This window comes from Cavia porcellus, unplaced genomic scaffold (genome assembly GCF_034190915.1).
Source record: "Cavia porcellus strain 051 isolate PalLab524CR breed Dunkin Hartley unplaced genomic scaffold, mCavPor4.1 scaffold_25, whole genome shotgun sequence".
NCBI lineage: Eukaryota > Metazoa > Chordata > Mammalia > Rodentia > Caviidae > Cavia > Cavia porcellus.
The window spans coordinates 54,829,058-54,853,268 of NW_026947508.1; the positions used below are offsets into that span (position 1 = coordinate 54,829,058).

At 31.9% G+C, this 24,211-nt stretch overlaps 1 protein-coding gene across 1 annotated transcript in view; it reads left to right on the forward strand.

Moving 5' to 3' along the window:
- The window catches only part of Zbbx (zinc finger B-box domain containing), a 128,268-nt gene that overhangs the window by 24,368 nt on the left and 79,689 nt on the right, over positions 1–24,211 (forward strand). The window contains exon 7 of the mRNA XM_063235141.1: positions 7,754–7,849. Within this exon, the coding sequence (XP_063091211.1) occupies positions 7,754–7,849 (96 nt within the window). The remainder of the gene's footprint in view (positions 1–7,753; positions 7,850–24,211) is intronic.

Below are 24,211 nucleotides of genomic sequence, written 5' to 3' on the forward strand. Positions count from 1 at the left end.
TGAGGGCCTATACTCTCTTTCTTTGCGTGTGTGCTTTAAATTTCTGCCTGTTAAAATCCTTTATGTCTCTTAAAATATAAAACTTGTTTCTTTTCTATTCCTTTTTAAAAAGACATGTTTATTTTCTCATACAATATAAACTTCTTGAGGATGAGGATTTACTTTTCTTTACTGCAGTATGCCAAACACCTATGGATGTGCTTGCAATGTAGTAGATATTCAATAGAAAGTTGCTAAATGAATTTCTCCTCTCCTCTCCTCTCCTCTCCTCTCCTCTCCTCTCCTCTCCTCTCCTCTCCTCTCCTCTCCTCTCCTCTCCTCTCCTCTTCTCTCCTCTCCTCTCCTCTCCTCTCTTCTCCTCTCATCTTTTACCTCCCTTTCTTCTCTCTCTCTCTCTCTCTCTCTCTCTCTCTCTCTCTCTCTCTCTCTCTCTCTCTCTCTCTCTCCCTCTCTCTCTCCCCTCTATAAGTTCAAGCTGCCCTTAAATTCACTGTGCAGGCCAGGCTAGCTTCAGAATTGTAATGAACCTCCTGCCCGTTTCCAAAGTGCTGGAGTCACAAGCATGCACCAGCATAACCATGGAGATAGAGATTTTCCTTCATTTTAGATAAAATTTTCTTTTAGTTACTATAATAGACATTACATATGTAGAAACTTGTTTCCTCCTCCAATAATTTAATGATTTCAACTAATCTTTGTGGTGCAGGTTGCATTATGGTTTCAGAGAATTTATCCAGAGTGATTTCTAATTTAAAGCCTATATTTTTAGGCTTATTTATTGGAAGTTTTTAACTGCGCCTAAAGAGTTACAGTGTTCTACATATAAGAAGGCACTAATAGCAACATTAACCATAAAATATTGGTTCATGAAATGCTTTTTATGTGAAATTATTTTTGATGTTATGATGGACTATAATTTAAGAAATCTTAAACTGTAACTACCTAACAATCTGTAAAATATAAACAAATTCTAGCTATTTCTTTCAGGTGAAAGTACTAAAGCTAAAAGAGACTCATTTGTTGAATTGTTGGTGTCATATTACTTCTCTGAAAAGGGTTTACAGAGGAGCTAGGAGCCAATATTTCTAGGGAATCTTAATGTTGAACACTTCTTGTTTTAACTTAAATTCTCTTTAATAAGTTATATTAAAAAATAAAAGTTTAAAAAACTCCTTTCAATGAATACATAAAATTTACATATTTATGGGATACCATGTGATGTTATGATACATATACATGTTATATAATGTTCAAATAGGGAAATATTTAAGATATGTATGTAAGATCCATCCATTTTCATTCTTTCCTTCATCTGTCTTACACTGTCCAGTCTTTGCTATCTAGCATTCTCCTCTCAACTTCTATGAATTTTATATATTTCACATATGAATGAGATCACAATGTATTTATCTTGCTGTTCCTGGTTTATTGCACATAAAACAGTGATCTCTAAATCCACCCTATTTTACACATACAACAGGATATGGCTGCATAGTAGGCCATTTTGTATACATACCACATGTTCCTTATCCACTCATTGGTTGATGAGTACTTAGGTTGTTCCATTTTCATGTCTAAGCAGTGCTACAGTGAACATGGGTGTGGAGATGTCTTTTTATTTCCATTGTATTGATACTGATTCATTTCTTTTCTATGTATGTCCAGTGTTGGGATTTCTGGGTTACACTGCAGTTCTTTTTTAAATTTAGGACCTCTATACTGTTGTTCACAATGACTATATTAAGTTATATTCCCATCAGTGTGAAGCTTCAGTGTTAAGCTTCCCTACATCCATATCCTCATCACCAGTTTCTGCCTTTAGTCTTGGTAATAATTTTCATTCTTACTGTGGTGATTGGATATCTCATTGTTTTGAATCACATTTCCCTCATTAGTAATGTCAAACACTTTTTTGTTTACTTATTGGACATTTGTATATTTTTTTGAGAAATGTCTATTACCTATTTTTAATGGGGTTATTCTTTTTTTGCTGATGAGATTTTAAAATTCTTTATATATTTTTTATGCCAACCTTTTGTCAGATTTGTGGTTTGTAAATATGTTCTCCCATTCTGTTAGGTTGTCTCTCTACATTGCTGATTGTTTCATATATGATGTGAAAGTTTTTTTTATTTGATGTACTTCAAATATCAATATTTGATGCATTTTCTTGTGTTTTTTTGGTTTTGTTTTTAAATTTTTTTTCTTTTTTGTCTTTTTCATTTTTATCGGTACCCGGGATCGAACTCACGACTGCCTGCTTGCAAGGCAGGTGCTTATGCTGCTGAGCTAAATCCTCAGGCCCTAGTTTTGTTAAAAAATAACAGCCCATTCAAATGTCTTGGAGCGTTCTCTCTAATATTTAATACATTCAGAGTTCATTTTTGTACCCAGTATGTGATTAGAGTCTAGTTTTATTCTCTGCACATGAGTATCCAATTTTCCATTCATCATTTAAAAAAAAACCTGTCTTTTCTCCAATGGATATTTTCATCAACTTTCTCAAAAGTCAAAGAACTGTATTTGCATGAATTGCACTTCTAGCCACAAAGTCTGTTCCACTGATCTGTGTGTCTGCATTTATGAGAATGATATACTGTTCTGATGACTATAGGTTTTTAATATATTTTAAAATCAAGTAATACAATGCCTGCCTATTGTCTTGTTGATTTGGGCAAGGTGGCTTTGAGTTTTGATTCCTTATAAACTTAAAAAATATTTTTCTACTCCTGTGGCCAGTGCTTTTGGAATTTGGAAGAGGATTGCATTGAATCTGTGAATTTCTTTTGGTAGGAAGGACATTTTTAACTGTTGATTCTTCTAATTCAATAGCACAAAATGTCCTCCTACATTTTTTGTGTCCTCCTTGTTTCCTTTCATCATTAGTTTATAGTTTTATTCATAAGATTTTTCACTTCTTGGATAATTTTATACCAAATGATTTTTTGTAGGATTGGCTAATGAGATTCATTTTTTGATTTCAATTTCAGATAACTGGTTATTGGAATACAGCATCACTGTTGAGTTTGTATGTTGATTTTATTACCTGAAATTTTGCTGAATTCATTTATTAGTTTTAAAAGTATATTTATGGATCTTTGGCTCTTTTTCATAGAAGATTATAAAATATGCAAACAGTGGAAATTTGAATTCCTGTTTTTCAGTTTGGATGTCTTTATTTCTTTGTCTTGTCTGATAACTATGGCTAAGGTTTCTGTGCAATGTTGAATAAAATTGAAGTGGGCACTTTTATCTTGTTTCAGACCTTAGAATTCTTTTCGTGTGCCTGCATTCAATATGATGTGAAATTAGCTTTTGACTTATTATATATGACCTTTGCTATGCTGCAGTACACTCCTTTCACATCTATTTATCCAGCAATTTTATCATGATGGAATATTGAATTTTATCAAATACCCTTTCTGTGTCTATTGAGGCAGACACATTTTTTTCTTCCTTCTGTTGATGTATTGTGTCACGTTATTGATTCATATATGCTAAACAATTCTTACTTCGCTGGCAAGAATTCCAATTATAGACAATAATCTTTGTAATGTGTTGTTCAGTTTGCTAGCATTTTCTTGATTATTTTACCTCTGTGTCCACCAGGGATATTGACCTGTAGTTTTGTTGTTTGTTTGTAGGTGTGTTATTGTTATGCACTTGTCTAGTTTAATATCTGGGTAATGCTGGCCTCATAGAATACATTTCAAAGAACTTTGTTGTCTTTAACTATTTGAAATTACTTAAGAGTAGTAGTATTAATTCTTTAAATGTTTAAAAACTTTGGGAGTTAATTTTCTGGTCTTGGGCTTTTCTTTAATGAAAGATTTTCTTACTAGTTGTATTTAATTACTTTTCATTGATATATTCAAGCTTTTGATTTTTTCCTGATTCAGCCTTAATAATACTGTAAGTGTTCAGAAATTTTTCCATTTTTTCTTGATTATCAAGTTTGTTGGTACATAATCATTGATAATAATCTCTAATAATTTGTTTTATTTATTATATTCCTTATATTTCTTTGATATCAGTTGTAATGTTTCTGTTTTCACTACTGATTTTATTCACTGCTAAGGTATAAACAGACAGGAGTTGACCCCAGAAAGCAAATGATCTATTTTTTTTAAAGTAAAATTTTAAAGTGAAATGTTTTAAAGTGAAAGTTTTTTTTTTTTAAAGTGAACATGGCAATTCCAGGTGGGATAAATAAGAAGGCAAGAAAGCAGATCAGAAGACAGTATGTGCAGTAATTAAAGATTTGGTTTGCCTGAAAACTTTTGACACAGTATTCAGGATGTAGGCTTTAAACATTTGAAGAATTTCATTAAGCTAATTAAGCTTTTTTTTTTTTTTTTTTTTTTTTTGTACCAGAGATTGAACTCAGGACCTTGCAGTTGGCGGGCAGGTGCTTAAAGTGTCGAGTTATATCCCTGGCTTATTAATTTTTTTAAAAAAGAATTTTCTTTGATTTGAAATGAAAATAACATCACCTGATAGTTGTCAAAACAATAAACTGTTTGTTAGAATGATTGATGATTTAATGAAATAGACCACAGTACTAGTAAATTCTGAGGTTGTATTGTAGTCTTAGCATCTAATATATAACTATGCTGCCTAAACACACACACACACACACACACACACACACACACACACACACACACACACTGCTCCCAGGGAACATTTTGAATGGAAAGGAGGTGTTCAGAGATTGCAATTTGGCTGTTAGAATCACAAATATCTCTGTTATTTATTTGATCTATAGAAAGATTAAGTCACTGGTTAAGTGATTTTCTCATTTACTGAATGAAATGTACCACAAAATTATTGATAATGCACGTGGAATATTTAACACTATGTGAAACACAAAGACAAGATGAAAGTTTGTGTTTTTACTGTTAGTATATATTTTATGACCTGCTATAGTCACAAATATTGATGGAAAAAACAAAACTTCCAAATTTCTTAATTTTAAAGAGACTTTTAGTGGTTTTAGGTTGTGTCCTCATATCAAGAGTAAATTGTATATTTAAAAATTACATATTAACTTAGCACATTTGTATAATTTAATTAAACTCAAATGAATTCTGAATGCTTAGTGCAGCTGATTTGGTATTCATAAAACAAGCAAAATATTTGCTAAAGATGTGCTTGTGTATTCCATCTGCAAAGATGTATGTGGTGGAATGGAATCCTCATCCTTGTTTTTAGTGTTTCTGCCAGTTATACAAAAAGCCTGAAAAGATTTTCCAGTTAGCAGTTATTTTTACCCAGTTTAAATCCAAGTATGCTTGTGTAACAAAATGTATAAGCTTACTTTGCAACTCTTGTTTTTGTCTTCCAGTCTACAAATACCTGTTTGGCTACTTTCATTAGATTGGTTAACAGTTATTTGGCTTAGAAGTATGTGTTGCAACTATTTTAAGCTCCCTGTCTAACACTACCTTGTAAAAACTGTCAAGTATTTATGAGACATTTATTAAGCTTATTGAAATATTAGCAGGTGTTTAAATAATCTTATGTAGAATACATAAAATCTATATCCACAAAATAATACTAATATATATGTGTGTCAAATTAGTTTTTAAATTAAAATTCATTTTGCATTTACAATTTGGAATTAGCATTTTTAAAATAATTATTTCCCCAAGAAGAGAGAAACATGAGTAGAATGGGTAAAACCAATTCACATGCTGTGAAGAGTATTTGTTTTCTTCTACTTAAAAGGTACAGTTCTCTATAGATAATCACATTTGAAGAAATGAAGATTTTGATAAATACCAGTCAATGCACTCATTTGAAATACTAAATTTTATTTAATTGTGAATTTTATCAAAATTTTTCAGTAAATGATTAACCCTACAGTTATTGATAACTGTTGATTTAGTGATTATGGAATATGTGTCACAGTTAAGAGCTTGAACTTTTAGCCGGACGGTAGCTTGAAGTATCGGCTCCAGAACCATTAGTGTGTAGGACTTTGGGCGAATTCTCAAGCCTTTTGCTCCTTTGCTACTTTGTCTTCCTAAAGCCAGAGAGCGACTGCTCTGAGACTGAACAAGGGAACACTTCTAAGGTGCTGTGGATATTGTTGTTATTATTTCAATTCTGACCCCCCCCTTTTTTTGGTACTGAGAATTGAACTCATGACCTCACACTTGCCAGGCAGGCACTTATGCCACTGAGCTATATCCCCAGCTCTCTGTCCGCATTTTTTTTTGTTTGTTTTTTGAGACAGGGTCTCACTATGCAGTTCAGGCTGGCCACACACCTTTTAATCATTTTTTGCTTTCATAGTTTTGTGTTTAATAAAATTGACTACATCTTTATATATAACTATGTCATTACATATTGACTATCATAGGATGTTCAATGTAACTTTTAAAACTTAATTGGATCAAGAGGACTCATGTTGCATCTGTAATGAGTTCAGTATGTCACAAACATTCTAGTGATTTGTTCCTCAGTGTGGTGTCTGCACAGCAGGAGTGTTACCTGGAGTTTGTTAGAATGTACAGTCTCTGGTCAGTTCTGTTTCAGACCTAGTGAACCAGAACATGGATTGGAACGAATCCCAGGTGACTGATATGCACAATATAGTTGGAGAAGCACCACTGCACAGTTCAGTACAGCACTGACCAGTAGAAGGCAGAACAGTTTCATTGACATCTTGCTAACCTAACTCAGCTGCTTTGTACAGCATTATCTGATACAACGAAGGAAGTAGATTAGAAAACAGTGGTTGGTGTTCTGTGAGGAAGCGAAAGATACTTAGCATACTTACTATGAGCTTCTTGAACATACTTACTACAAGCTTCTCAACCTGGAGTGAAATAAAAAAATGAAGGGTTTAACCATTTGCATGGCCCTTTATCATATTGTGGTGTGTACTGAGAAATGGTACAGCTGCAGAGTAATAATTTCAGTTGTAGCAAAAAGTTCCTCTCTTTTATTTTTTAGTCTTGGTTGGTACCACCATAGATACAGGTATATTGCATTGTTGAATTTATCTGTACATCATAAGATTATTTTTATGTACTATAGAATTTAGAAAATAAATATAAACTTGATCATAATCATTTCATCAGTAATAAGCAATTGCTGACCTTGTGATGATTAATATATTTTTTCAACTATTTTCTTTCCTTTGGAGATACTTATAAGACAACTTCCAGAACTTTATTTTGAGATTGACCAGTGATGGCATATTTTCCTTTGAAGTAATGGAAATTTTTAGAAAAAATAGTATATATATTATTTAATATTAATTATATGATATAAATCTATGCAAAGATAAAAGAAGGGGCCAGGAATTCAGTTCAGCAGCATAAACATTTGCCTGGCAGGCACAAGGTCATGAGTTTGATCCCTGGTACCAAAAAAAAAAAAAAAGATAAAAGAAGAAGATATGAAAATGACCATTTTGACCCAGAGAATTTCTGTTTAAGTATTAACAAGTCAAGAAGTTTGACCTGAGGTTGTTAGTTATTGTATTATTATCATATATTTTATGTGTATGCGTGTATCTAATACTTATATCTTATGCCTGCATTATAACTATTGCATTTATTTTGATAGAAAAGTAATGTTTATGAGCTGGTTTTTCTGAGTTAAATCTTAGTTTCATAGGGTTTTCAATTTTATTATCTAAATATGTCATTAAAAATATGTATGCAAATGTTTTCTCAAACTCATTGTATCATAAGATTGTTTGATTCTAAAAATACACACATCTACTGCATCTTTTGAGGTTTGCCTTGATTGTGGTGAAGATTATTGTTCGGGATGCTTTGCTAAAATACACCAGAAGGGGGCACTAAAGCTCCACAGAACAACTCTTGTGCAGGTATGACTTCCTGAAATGTTTTACTTATAGTATATTTGTAAAACAGTCCAACAAAAAAACACTTAAAGTATTTTTAACTGTTTAGAATTCAGGATGATTTACACTAATTTCTCAAACTCCATTATGTACAAATAATCTTGACAAAAATTTTTAAAATTATTTTTCTGAACACTAATTGAGAATCTATTTTGGTATTTAAACCGTATTTTAATATAGTTCCTGAAGCACTATTGTTGTTGAGTCTTTAGATTAGGCATTTTATTTATAAACTTCAAATTAGACAATATTTTTCTATTGTGTTTTAAAATGAACACATGACTTATTTTATTTCTATGTAGTTTACTAGTAAGAATCTTAAATTTTCTTTTATGTTTCTTTTTAAAATTGTATTTACCCTTGTCTGTTATCATTTAGGTAAGTTCATCTTAAGGTCTCTGCTTTTAATTTCACATACGAGAAATATGTATTTATTCTTCTATAATCATTTCTCTCACTCTTTTAAGTCATTGACCCTTCAAATGCTTTAATTCAAACCTTGTCAAATGGTTATAAAATTCTAGTATTTAATAAATATCATTTGATACAAATGGTATTACATTGGTCACATGCAAGTATATATTTATTTGTCATACGTTTAACTCATTTTACAGTAATATAGTCAACAAAAATCTACTGAATAGCTTCTAGGAAGCAAAATCAATACTACTCAGTGACTTTATACACATTAATATCACTAGGATCTTGCTCCTAAGGACCTGAAGCTAAAACTTGACAACCAAGAGCCATATGTAATAGGTTAAAAATATCAGTATCTTTTAGATATAAGAGAAGAGGTGATGACATCTATATTTACAACGATCACTGGTAAATTTCAGTTTTTACATGTTATCTCCATATAAATAATTCATGCCCAACAGTACACTAATGATCAAAATTATGATAATCAAAATAGCTCAAAATTATATTTTCCGAAACCACACTGAATTACCACTGAATAATAGAGACTTTAGGCAGAACTGAGGGAGGAGGTACAAAAATAACCTGTTCTTTCCCTGCCTCAGAATATGTAACTGGACAATTATAGGAATGGAAGTTAATCTTTGTAGAAGGGCATACAATTGTTATCATATACAGAATTTAACGAAAGGCTTTCCATTTTGAAAGTGAATAATACAACTATTTCACTGTAGGTTCATTTTTGGAATTTTACCTTAAAGATTTGTTTCTTGAGCATATTTTCTGAGCTACCAATTAGTAAATTTATCCACTGATTTGAATTTAAAATAATATGGAAGAAACAAGAAATGAGACGTGGCTTCCCTAATTTCAGTGTCTGAGCTTCAGTATTCTGAGTTTGATTCTCTTTATCTCCTGCCTACCCCTCCGCTACCCTCCCTCTCACTGCTGTCTGTCTCTGTCTCTATTTCTCATTGCACTTTGCTGTGTTATGGTTCACATATGTGAATCAGTTTTCAACCCTGTCACACTATAATAATGCAGATAGATATAATAGGGCTCAAATCATGCTTACTAAGGTGATACAACACACACTGGAATTTCTAAAAATTCAGCAACATTCTACTCCCTGATTGCACCATTAAAATGGATAATTTATTTTATTTTTTTGGATTTTTTTATTTAAAGAGAAAACAAAACAAAACACTAAAAGGGTGAAAGTAATACAGAATTTCAATAAAAAATAAACAGTAAGAAATCACTAGTTAATAAATTACATATTGTCATCTTAGAAATAGTTGATCAAGTTACAAAATCAAGCATACAAAATGGACATTCATACAGTGAAACTGCAAGCAGTTGTGTTCAATGATCCAACAAAAACTTTTAATATGGTCATGTATCTTACACACCTAAACACACTTTCAGTTGTGTCCTTTAGAGCAATTTTTTTCCTCTCTTTTTTAAATAACATTTAAACATTTTTGGTTTTATTATTCCCACAGTTCTTATTACTTTTTTTGGAAGAGAATAAAACCAAATGTGAGAAAACAAAGCAGAGTTGGTCAAAACAAAGGATGGACATATTAAATGATGTAAAAACAGAATACCAGGTAATCAGCAATGGTTACCACAATGCCCCTTGCTACCTTAAAAAGAATTGCCTACATCATCAGTTATAATAAAATTGAACATAACAGTACAGAACAAAACCAATAAAACCTAAACATTGGAGACATTACTGAACTTCAAAAGAAGATAATAGTCAAACCAGAATGGGCATCATAGTGAATCTTATTGCCTTCAAAGTAGTTGCCTATATCCTTAAAATTGATAATATCAAACAGAACAGAATAAAGTAAAATCACTTAAAACAAGATGGTGAGAGCAAACGGGGCTTCAAATCGAGTTAATAGGAAATCAAAAAAGTTATCCTGGTAATTTTAAAAAAATTTTTTCCCTTAATTAAAAAAATAATAATAAATAAAAATTTTTTTGAAAGGGGGAGATTGAGATAAAAGGGGACATAACAGCATGACAATACAGGTCAGAACAGAACAATTTAAGCAACACAGTGTTTCACCACAAGATAACCCAACTTAATAGTAGTTACCATAGTGTCTCATTCCTTGAAATATTTGAGTATAACTTTGTGTATTATAGCATCAAACATATCAAGACAGTGTGAAAAACCATTCAAGAGGATGAAAATATGGTGAGGTATTTAGATCCAGCTAACACAAAACGATCAATGGTTTCTATATTATCTCTTTGCCTGTATAAAAATTTTTGTTTATACTATCATATATAATAAAATCCAACAAGATGCAACATGATAATAACAATGGAGACAGAAGAACAACAATTTAATGGGACTTCAAAACAAGATGATACTAAATCAGCACTAGCTATTATAGTGTCTTGTTTTCTTCAAAATAACTGTTCATATCATCACAGACAGTAATATCTAACAGCCCAGAATGAAACCATTCCAGTTAGTGAGTGAAAACTTTATAAGGCTTCAAACCTCATAATGGGGAATCATGATTACCACATACTTTTATGCATTTGTATTATTTCTTACACTAGGGAGACTATTTGATATTCACACATGTGAGTTTGATTTATTTCACTTATGAGTATGGTCTCAAGTTGCATCCATTTACTTATAAGTAACTCAAATGATCCTTCTTTGTAGCTGAGTAGTACTCCATAAAATGGATAATTTATTTTAAAAGAATGTGATTATTTTAAATCTCAAATATAAGGTTGAAAGGAGAAATGAGAAAATGTTTACTGTGTATATAATCATCATATACATTTTTACAATTAAAACTATACTTTTTAAATGTAAATTTTCTTCAGGTTAGGTAGCACCTTTGCACAAATTTATTGAAACAATTTATTAACGATTTTCATCTTTCTTTGACATAAAATTGACAGGTACCAATTGTATAAATTTAAGTTATACAAATTGACATTTTATTGTACGTATATACTGGAAAATAATTCCCAATATTAAACTAAAGAACATATGAATAACTCCACATTCCTATTTTTATCTTCTTTTTCTTCTCGTGTGTGTGTGTGTGTGTGTGTGTGTGTGTGTGTGTGTGTGTGTGTGTAGTATGAGGTAAGAATATATGAGATACTTCCAAAATTAGATTTTGTAGTATTGATTGCAGAAAAGGAAAGTTTGACAATTCATAAACAGCAAAATGATATTTAAGTTTTAAGTGAATCTCAAACTGGAGAAGCATTTTTCTCTAAATGTAAGCATGAACACATTTTAGATGTGTACAAATCAAAGAGCACGTCAAGAACTCTATCCTTGACATATTTCCTCAAATGCAGGAGTCTTTAATGCATATAAAATAAATGTTAAGCATTGGTAGTGAAACATGTTTCTTTCCTGTTTATATTACTTCTTAGCATTATGTCCCTATATGTGGATGCTGAAGACTGGAGTTGCCACTTGATGATGTCTGGGGGAAAGTTCTGGAAAGTGAATTTTCTAGAATTTAAGTGAACGTTGGTACTTAGCCAGAAAACCCACGGGCCATCTGTGCTGGAAACTAAACCTTATACTGACCCCCCCCTTTTGTATAACTTCACTTAAACTGCTGTGATATGAAGGATTTTGAAAGAGAGAGTATCTTCCAGGCAATTCAAGTAAATTTGCCCATTTAGTTAGAATACAAAATATGTAAAATTAAGGGCTTTTCTTTTTTTGTTGTTTTTTAGATTCCACATGCAAGGGAAACATACAGTATTTTTCTTTCTATGCCTGCCTTATTTAATTTAGCATAATGACTTCCAGTTTGATCCATGTTGTTTAAAATTATATTAGCTCCTTCTAAGGAGTGCTTTTACTACAAGAAAATAGGAAATTCTCTGTATGAGTTGTTTGGGCTTGATAGCTACATGGTTAGTAGTAATGAATTTCTTTCTGCATAGCCCTCATATACCAGTCATACTGTGTTTTTACTTTTCACCATTTTGGTAACTACTGAAGTCATGAGTTTTAGTTGACTGTTTAATTCACATTTTTAACCTGAGAATTTAACAGGACATCTTGTATGTGAATGTTGATCATCAGTATATAAAATGTGTGCATTGTAGTCTATGGCTGTTTTACTTTGTATTATTTAACCTGCAATGCACTTCTGGTTATAAAAAATCATAGCTAAATTTGGTAATTACAAGCTATTTTAGCCCCTGTTATACAGGCCCATTAGTTCTATGATTCAGTCACTGCAGACCATTTTATCCAACATAATCTGTTTTACTTAAAAGACAATTATCTGAACAATTGGAGACAGTTATTATTTTCATATTGACTAACATAATTTCAAAGTGTTTCTTTTGATCTATTATTGATTTATGCATGACAGTGATTCAAAACATTTTTAAGTTTCTGTGCTATCTTCAAGCTCTGTTAAATAGTTAATTATCTGAAAAACAAAACACAAATACATGAGAAGGACTATTAAGTATGAAAATTATAACTACATTTAGATTTTTCACATAAAAGGTTGAAATGAAGAGGCTTTTAATTTATCAGATTAAATATGAATTCAGCACTGAAATGAAGGAGAAAAATAAGATATTAATGTGTGTGTCATTTGTAACTCCTTTTAAAAATGTTTGATCAGACAAAAGAGGCAAGGTGAATGGAAGACTGAGAAAACAAACAAAATACATTTTATTGTGAAGTGCAAAATGCATAATGAAGGTTGTAAGAATAATTAGTAGATTATTGTAATTATCTTTTAAAATTGCAATGAAGTTTTTAATGTGAAAAAAAATCTTGGAAATGAGGAGGGGCAATAAGAAAACATGAAAAAAATGAAGGTTGAATTTCTATGGTTTCTTGTATGAGGCTCTTTTTCCTTCAAAGAAAGGAAGGTTTAGTAAATATGGATATAATTGGGACTATATGTTTCCCTCAGCATTATGGCAGGAAAATAGTTACTGGTGTAAACCTTAGTTAATGTTAGACTCCTACTTATCCTTCAGAACTTTATGAAAGATAATATTTTTAATCAACGGTGTTCAATTTCAGCTTTTAGGCTTACATTGTCACTATTACTATCTTGTTACTATTGAGAACAATGGTGCACTTTCAAACTATGGTTACTTTTATTAGAGAATATGTTTTTGATGAACGTACTAGGATCCATTATGGATGTGGTCATGTCCTCCCATTCAGAACTGAAATATTCAATTTCCTAGGTACCCGCAGCCTTGTCCACTGATGATTATAGTGAAGTTGTCCCCAGGAACTGTCTTCTCTCACAAGGAAATGTTATTCTTAAGTTACTTCCCTCCCAGAGATAGCCTGTTATTTTTGGCTTTGTTTCTGTAGTCAAGTGTCACAAACTCAGTAATTTATAGAGAATTAACGTTTATTTAGCTCACCTTATTTGGACTCTAGGAGCTCGAAGCTCTAGGGGATACATCTGGCGAGGGCCTTCTTGTTGGCAGAGACTCCACAGAGTCTCTTATGATGCAGGGCATCATAGTAGGGGTGATCGGTCCATATGAGAGAAAGAACAAAATTTGCTTTTAGATCAAACCTGCCCTCATGACCTAATTGTTTTTTAAAGATTTCACCTAGCCTCACCTCTTGATATCTCATGATGGGAATCAAATTTCCACATGAGTTTTAGTGGGAGTATGCAAATCACAGTATAACCCATGGGTCCCTTTGTTTCAGTTTGAGAAAGCACATAAAGGCAGTGTAGCTCTTCATCTATGATTATCTTTGAAATTCAGCTTTTCTTCTGCCAAGTCGTTCTTCTTTCACCTGTCCACGTGTGTGACCAGAGCACTATCCAGCCAGGCTCTGGGAGGCAGATCTCAGCAGTTATTTCCCAGGGAAACTGTCTCAGGACATTATGGAGTTTAGAGGAACATTAGAGATAATTAGTGGGCTAATTTTCGAGTAGCCTCAATTTTTGAAGGTCTGTACACACTACCTGTCACATTTCAAATTTGGAACTGATTGGAGAGACATATTAGAGTCAGAAGTTGAAGATGAAAACATCAGCTTTATTATTGATGTAACTAGAATTGATGGTTGTTGCACAGATATTAAGACAAATTTAGTTTTCTGATGCTTCCTTGAATGTGCTTTGCTCTGAATTGTAGACCATTTTCCTTTGTACAGCAGAGTGTGCACAAATGATTAGTGGTAACTAAACTTCACTGCATCTTTCTCTAGGCAGGAAGCTCTCAAAAAAAGCCTTTAAATGGGGCAGAGATGAGCACGATACCAATGATCAATAAAATAGAAGTATGTTGATGACAGCTAAATATTCACCTCTACATGAATGATTATAAATTCACATGATTTTAGATTCAAATATCAAAACATTTTGCTAGTAATTATTGACTCTCTCATATTTTCTAACTAATTCAAATGCATCAGTAAAGACTATTTTTGCTTTATTCATGATGAACTTTTCAGTTTCTGTACCTGGCCTATAGAAGTCATTTTGAATGAATGAAAATGTGAATGAACTCCTATTGATAGAGTCAAACTCCTGAATAAAATTAAATTTTAAGTAGTACAGTTTATGTTACTTTCAATTCTAAAGCTAAATAATTTATTAACCAAAGTAGGTAAATAAAATACTGTATGATGTGTTATTGTGCTGTATTGGTGAAAGCTCATCATAAAGCCTTTCTTCAGGATTTGACTTTTAGTTAACTTTGTGGATTTTTCTATGAGAAACAGAGAAGGATCTTAGAAAAAATACTCATGCAAATGAAACCTGTGCCTTGTAAAGTGTGTCTAAACCAGGAACACTGTACCCACTCAGAGTAAATCAGAGCTCTGGCATGTGGTGCATTTTGTAACTCTATCATCCACTGTGGGTTTTCAGAAGACACGAGAAGGAACTGGCCCTGGTGCAGAATAACAATTCTAAACTCATTGCTTCCTTCACCTGAGTTATACTTCTGCCTGAACTCCTACAAGACTTTCCACCAAAGAGGAACAACTGATGCCGTCCTGTTAGAAAACTGATGTGGGGTGACAGTTAGATTCCAGCACTATCAGAGCTCGTGAAAGGGAAAAGAAGACAGCAAGAAGCAGGGAGAGTAGGGCTTCTATCTATTATCTATACGAGTTAAAAAGATGTAAGTGTTTTAGGGAGTATATTACACACACAAGTGACAGATAGAGTAGCGGCAGTGTAAAGGTTTAATCCAGAAATGGTTTGAGTCAATCTCAAAGGGAGGGGATGGTGTTTCTGTGTTGTTTATAAAACATCAACAAAACACATATTTGAAGCTCAGAACTTTACTGGGCTATTTTGAGTTTCATAATAAGCTATAAAAGCATTCTGCTTTTAGTGGGTGCTATATTCCTTAGGTTTCATTAGTTAGGATAAATTATTAGAAGAAATTCAACTCCATCTTTATGCCATTACATTTAATGCCTAGAAAACAAAACATCAATGATTAATGAATTCAAAGATTGCTCAAAAGGTTAGTTTTGGGTGCAGGGACTTTTTTTGACAGTTGCATTGAAATATGATTTAATTACACCCCCATATCTAATGTATAAAATTTGATAGATTCTGATACACCCCCATGATATTATCACTACAGTTGTGGCAATCACCATAGCCATTTCCTCCAAAAGTTTACTATACCCTTGATTCATGTGTGTGGTAAGAGTACTTAGCATGGACTAGAAGACATATTAAGTGAAATAAGCAAGGCATGGAAGAACAAGTATTGCATAATTCCACTTCCGCAAATTATCTAAAATAGTTGACCTCTAGAAGCAGAAATAGAGTAAGTGGTTGCTAGTGGAAAGAACAAAGGAGCAATAGGGAAGTATTTTTCAAGGGGTGTGGAGTTAAAGGAAAGATGAACTTTAGAAATCTACCATTCAAGATTATGTTTATAGTTAATAATAAGGGTATTATACATTTAGGTCTTCAAGAGCAGTACAGCAATATATGTTTTGGAAGGATTCATGAAAAGCAAAGCAATGAATTACAGTTGTAGGCTTCAGTTTATCAGAGCATATTTAAAAATACATATTTCTTTTTTCTAATACAAGATAATATGGAATATTGATTTTGGAGGGGACTCAGAGTTATTTTATTCTTGACAAACTTTCAAGTCATGGTGACATTTTACTTTTTAAGTTTTATTTTATTTGTAATTTACTGAAATTGCTTTCATTTGAATTATTTTCCACATACAATTTAAGTAATAATATTATTCAAGGTTGGGATTCTTTTTGCTGTCATTTATATCAATTCAAACTGATTATTTCTGCAATCACAAGTTTATTTTTAAAAGTATTTGTGTACCAAATCCAATTATCTCAGATCAAACTATTCATACTAAATTTGAATTGGATTATTATGTCAATTTGTAGGCAATAGTAATTTTTTAGGTATGTCAGTTACAAAAGATCACTAGTTTGTAAGTATACAAACTTTTTACCAATCAAGTTGATGCTGGATAAGTTAGTCTATAATTTTCAGGTGCTACCTTGTTGTCTCATGTTGTTTTTTCACAAAGTCTGATGGGGTTTACTGTAGTTTGTTTCTTATATTTTATATTCATTACTATTTGTAGTATAAACATTTTTAATTTTGATGCAAGTGCAATACTTCATTTAACAACCAAATATGAAAAAAATTTGATTGTTATTTGTTAGACTTTCTTTGGCTAAATATAAAAATTTGTTATTCAAATTATGGCACATAAAACTATCTTTTCCTCATATAACTTAAATATGAGTAACTGCTGAAAACAACTAAGTCAGCTAGATACACTGTATATGTAATATTAGATGAAAAACAATAGTTATTGCTAAGATCATTATGGTGCATAATTGTGTGGCATCGAAAATTGTAAATAGAAATTAAGTTTGCAGGTGTGGATTTCTTGTAGGCTTTCTTGTTGCTATCCTGGCTCACTTCCAGGATTGTATATAAGTTAGAAGTTTTAAAAGCTGTAATAAAATTTGAAAGACACAATTATAAGATCTAAATGTTATGGACATTTTTCTAGGAATTAGATACTTCAAACATTTTGGCAATGTTATTTTCTGAATATTTTCACTTGTAGTGTCTCATCTTATTTTAAAATATTTTAAGTGTTTAGTAAAAATGTATTTATTTTTATGTTATTTTATGATAGAACCAATTATTGAGTCTAAATTAGTTTCATTTGACATGATTTATCTAGTGGATAATAAATTTATAATTACCTAAATTTATAATAAATTGCATATCTTCAGATTTTTGTGCATTTTAATCTATGTGTTGAGGAATAATAATATATAACTCTTCAAAAATAAAACCTGATTAAGATAAAATATTTACAAGAAAGGTAAATATAAAAGCTTCTTAAGTGTTACTTAAAATGATGTGTTGCTGGAATAAGTAAATTGCAGCCATGTGAATTTTAAATTTCCAATATTTGATTCCTGTCTACGTTGCAGTAAAACAATAGCTGTTTTTATGTCATTGGAACTGTTTTTGTCTTATACTAGTAACACATCTATTTTTGGAAATATGATGAATAGAATTAGTTTTTGAATAAATGATTCTGCTGCAAATTTTCCCATTACAATGTTTTTTCATTCTGTAAATAGTTTTTTTTTCTTTTTTCTTTAGATATTTATACATGGAATTTAACTGATTTCATTTTTCCTTTTTGTGTTTCATTTATTTTATTTTAAAGAGATTAAGACAAAACAGGACACAACAAAGCAGATCAGAACAGAACACAGAATTTCACTAATAAGTAGTAATAAGCAACACAGAATTTCACTAGAAAACAATCCATAATTAACAGTAACTACCACAATGTCTCCTTCTTGAAATAGTTGAGTATAACTTCATATACAATAGTATCAAACAGAACAAAATAGTATAAAAACCATCAAGAGAATGAGAGTATTACAGGGCATTCAGAACCAAATAACAGAAAACTAACAATGGCTACTATATTATCTTATTTTCCATAGAAAATTTGTTTATACTTTCACACATAATACAATTCAATAAGATACATCATGGTAGAGCCAATAGAAACAGAAGAGCAAAAGCACGGTAGTGCTTCAGAGTAAGATGATATTATACCAGTACTGGCTATTATAATGACTTCTTTCCCTCACATTAGCTGTTCATACTATCAAAGTTAATAAAATTAAACAAGACAAACCCATTACAACTAACCAATGCAATTATTATAAGGTTTCAAAACAGTGTAATGGGGAATCATGATTACCATAAACTCTTACGTACTCTTACTATTTCTTTTTTTAAAGTTTTATTTAAAGGAAAAAAAAAACAAAACAGTATAAGCGTACAAGTAATACAGAATTTAAAAAAACAGTAAGAAATCACTAGTTAATAGATTACATATTGTCATCTTGGAGATGCTCAAGTTACAGGATTAAAGCATACAAAGTGGACCTTCAAACAGTGAAACTGCAAACAGTCATGTTCAATGATCCAACAAAAACTTAGTAGTATGGTCATCTATCTTAACACACCTAAACACACAGTTGTATCCTTTAGAGCACTTTTTTCCTCTCTTTTTTACAACAACATTTACATATTTTGGGTTTTATCACTCCCATAGTTCTTATTACTTTTTTTGGAAGAGAATAAAACCAAATATGACAAAACAAAGCAGTGAGTCAAAACAAAGAATGGACATAATACATGATGTAAAAACAGAACACAAGGTAATCAACATGATTACCATAATGGCTACCTTAAAAAGAATTGCCTATATCATTGATTACAATAAAATTGAACAAAACAGTACAGAATAAGACCAATAAAACCTAAACATTGGAGATATTACAGGACTTCAAAAGAAGATAATAGTCAAATCAGAATGGGCATCATAGTGAATCTTATTGCCTTCAAAGTGGTTGCCTACACCCTTAAACATGATACTATCAGAACAGAGTAAAATCAGTCAAAATAAGATGGTAGGAGCAATACAAGGCTTCAAATCAAGGTAATAGGAAATCAAAGTGGGTTACTATAATATATTCTGGTAAGTTTTTTGATTTTTCCATTAATTAAAAATAATAATTTTTTTTAAAAAGGGAGAGATTGAGATAAAAGAGGACATAACAACATAACAATACAGGTCAAAGCATAACAATTTCAGCAACATAATGCTTCACTGCAAGATAACGCAACTTAATAGTAGTTACCATAGTGTCTCTTTCCTTGCAATATTTGAGTACAACTTCATATACTATGGCATCAAACATATCAAGGCAGTGTGAAACTATTCAAGAGGATGAAAGCATTATAGGGTATGTAGAACCAGTTAATGGAAAATGAACAATGGTTGCTGTATTATCTCTTTGCCTATAAAAATTTTTGTTTATAAAATCACGTATAATAAAATCCAGTAAGATACAACATGATAGAACCAATGGAGACAGAAGAACAACAGTTTGGTGGGGCTTCAAAACAAGACGATATTAAATCACACTAGCTATTATGATGTCTTGTTTTCTTCAAAATAGCTATTCATTTCATCACAGGCAATAATATCAAGCACCCCAGAATAAAGCCATTAAAATTAATGAGTGAAAACTTTAAGGCTTCAAGGCCACATAATGGGAAATCATGATTATCACATACTTTTATATATTTGAATCATTTCTTACATGAGGGAAACTATTTGGTATTAACACATGTGAGTTTGATTTATTTCATTTATGAGTACAGTCTCAAGCTGCATCCATTTATTTATAAATATCTCAATGTGATCCTTCTTTATAGCTGAGTAATACTCCATTGTATAAAACTACCACAATTTTTTATCCATTCTTCAGTTGATGGACACGGGTTGTTTCCAGTATCTGGCGATTATAAATTGTGCTGCTATAAACATGGGTGCACATATATCACTGTGGTATGATGCTTTCTTTTCTGGGAATATGCCTAAAAGTGGAATAACTTGAACATATGGCACTTCCAATCCCAGGTTTTGAGAAATCTCCAGACTGACCTCCACAATGGTTGCACCAGTCTACACTCCTACCAACAGTGCAGGAGAGTTCCTTTTACCCCACAGCCTCTCCAGCATATGTTGTTGATGGTTTTCTTGATCCTGGCCATTCTTTGAGGAGTGAGACGAAATCTCAGTGTAGTTTTAATTTGCATTTCTCTAATGACTAATGATGAACATTTTTTCATGTATTTATTTGCCGTTTGTATTTCTTCATCTGAGAAGTGTGTATAACTCTGAGATGGCCATTTTTGGATTGCATCTTTGAATTTTGAGGGTCTGATTCTTTATAATTCTTTATGTTTTAGACAAAAATCCTTTGTCTGAGGGAGAGTTCACTAAGATTTTTTCCCAGTTTGTGGCTTTTCTTTTCACTATGTTAGAGATTTCTTTTGACATGCAGAAACTTTTTAATAAGAGGTGATACCAGTTATTGATTCTGGGAAGTATTTCCCGAGTGGTTTGAGTCCTGTTCATGAATTCTCTACCTACCCCTATGTCTTTAAGGTTTCTACCCAATTTGTCTTCCAATAGATTGTGTTTCTGTTTTAGTATTCAGATCTTTTATCCATTTAGATTTTAATTTAGTACACGGTGATTGGCATTGGTCTAGTTTTCATTTTCGGCATATGTAGAGCTGGTTATTCCAACACCATTTATTAAAGAGACTGTTGTTCTTCCAGTGAGCCTGTGTGGCTCCTTTATCAAAGATAAGGTGGTTGAGTGTGTTGATAGTTGTGGTTGTATCTTCTAATCTATTCCATTGATCTTCGGCTCTGTTTTGATTCTAATACCATGTTGATTTTACTACAGTTGCTTTGTAGTATAACTTCAAGTCAGGGATTGTGACGCCTCCTGCCTTGCCTTTGTTACTTAGAACTGTCTTCGCTATTCTAGGTCTCTTCTCACTCCAGATGAATTTTAGGAGTGTTTCCTCTATATTTATGAGGTATGTTGATGATATTTTTATTGGGATTGCATTGAATCTGTTTAAAAGTTTTGGAAAAATGGCCATTTTCACAATATTTATTCTCCCTATCCATGAGCAAGGGATGTCTTTCTATTTTCTGAGATATTCTTCAGTTTCTTTTTTCAGTGTATTATAATTTTGCCTGTATAGGTTTTTCACTTCTTTCATGCGAGTAATTCCTAAATATTTCATTTTGTTGGTTGCTAGTGTGAAGGATGTGGCCTCTCTTATTTCTCTCTCTCTGTGATTTTATTGTTAGTGTATAGGAATGCTATTGATTTTTGAGTACTGATTTTGTATCCAGCTACATTACTGAATTTATTCATTATATCTAAGAATCTTTCAGTGGAGTTTTAGGAACCTACTATGTAGAGTATCGTGTCATCTGTAAACAATGATAGTATAACTTCTTCTTTTCCTATCTTTACCCCTTTTATTTTTCTCTCTTGTCTAATTGCTTTGGCTAGTATTTCCAGTATTAAGTAGTAGGGGTGATAAAGGACATCCTTGTCATGTGCCTGATTTTTTTTTAAATTTTATTTAAGGAGAAAAGAAAAAAAAGCAGGGAAAGGGTACAAGTTATACAGATTTACAGAAAAAAAATGAACAGTAGGAAATCACTAGTTAATGGATTACACATTGTCATCTTAGAAATAATTGTTCAAGTCACAAAATTAAAGCTTGTAAAGTGGACATTCCATCAATGATACTGCAAACAGTTCTGTTCATTGATCCAATAAAACTCTGTGATATCATTTTCTATCTTATACACTTAAATATACATGCAGTTATATAGTTTGGAGCACTTTCTTTTCCTCTCTTTTGTACCATGACTATTACACATTTTGGGTTTCATTGCTCCCACTGTTCTTATTACTTTTTTGGAAGAGAGTAAAACCAAATGTGACATAACAGAACAGAATTGGTCAAGTCAAAAGGGTGGACATAATAGATAATGTAAAAACATAATACAAGGTGATCAACAATGGTTACTATAATGCCTCCCGCTATCTCTAATAGAATTGCCTATATCGTTAGTTATAATACAATTGAACAAAACAGTAAAGAATAAAACCGACAAAACCAAAACATTGGAGACATTGTAGGTCTTCGAAAGTAGATAAAAGTCAACAAGAATGGGCGTCATAATGAATCTCATTATCTTCACAGCTGATGCCTAAACTTTCAAACCTGATACTATCCAGCAAAACAGAATAGGGGAACATCAGTTAAAAACCAGATGGTGAGAGTAATACAGGGCTTTAAATCAAGGTAATGAAAAGTCAAAGTGGGTTACTATAATATATCCTGCTATTTTTTTCCTTTAATTAAAAGGATAAAGATGAAAAAGTAAATAATGGAGTGGAGATTGAGATAAAAGAGGGCATAACAACGAAACAGCGCAGATCAAAACATAACCATTTAAGCAGAATAGTGTTTCACCAGCAGATAATCCTAACCTAAAAGTAGTTACCATATTGTCTCTTTCTTTGAAATCCTTGAGTACAACTTCATGTGCCTGATTTTAAAGCAAAGGCCTTCAATTTTTGGCCATATAGTATGATACTGGCTGTTGGTTTGTCATAGATGGCCTTTGTCATGTTGAGGTAAAGATCATTTATTACAATTTTCTGTAAAGTTCTTGTTGTGAATGAATGTTGGACCTTAGCAAAAGCTTTTTCTGCATCTATAGAAATGATTATGTGATTCTTTTATTAATATGCTAAATTACATTTTTTGATTTACATATGTTGAACCATCCCTGCATGCCTGAGATGAATCCCACTTGGTCATGGTGTATAATCTTCTTGATGATTTGCTGCATCCTTAAATATTTGCCAATATTTTATTGAGGATTTTTGCATCTGTGTTCATTAGGGAGATTGGTCTATAGTTCTCCTTTTTAGTTGGGTCTTTCTCAGGTTTTGGTACTAGAGTAATATTTGCTTCCAGGAATGACTTAAGAAGGATTGCTTCCCTTTCAATTTCATCGAAGAGTTTGAGGAGTGTCAACATTAAGTCTCCTTTGTATTTCTTATAGAAATTTGCAGTGAATTCGCCTGGGCCTGGGCTCTTCTTTGTAGGTAAGGAGTTAATTATATTATCAATTTCATTAATAGAAATTGGGTTATTCAGCAGTTTTACATCTTGTTAACCTAACCTTGGTACTTCATATGTTTCTAGGAATCTGTCTATTTTTTCTGTGTTATCAAACCTTTGAGAGTAGAGGTTTTTGAAATAGATGTTCATGATCTTCTGTATTTCTATAGAGTCTGTAGTCATTTCAACTTTTTCATTTCTTATTGCATGAATTTGAGCTTTTTCTTCCCTTTTTAAAATAAGATTGTCTAGGGGCTTATCGATGTTATTTATTCTTTCAAAGAACCAACTCTTTGATTCATTGATTCTTTGGATTGTTTTCTTAGTCTCTGTTGCTTTAATTTCTGCTCTCATTTTTATAATTTCTTCTCTTCTTTTGACTTTGGGCTTCACTTGCTCTTCTTTTTCTAGATGTTTGAGGTGTAATATCAGGTTATTTATTTATATTCATTCTGTTTTCCTGATGTGGGAACTCAGTGCAATAAATTTTACTCTGAGGACGGCTTTCACTGCATCCCTCAGATTCCGGCAAGTTGTATTTGTATTTTCATTTGCCTGTAGGTATTGTTTAATTTCTTCTTTAATTTCCCCTGTGACTCACTGATTACTCAAGAGTGTGTTATTCAGTTTCCCTGTGTTTGTAGGATTTTTGCAATATCTTTTCTCATTAATTTCTAATTTCAAAGCACTATGATCTGATAACATGCAAGGCATAATTTCAACTCTTTTACATTTATTTAAATATGCTCTGTGAACCAATATATGATCTATTTTAGAGAATGACCCATATACTGTTGAGAAGAATGTGTATT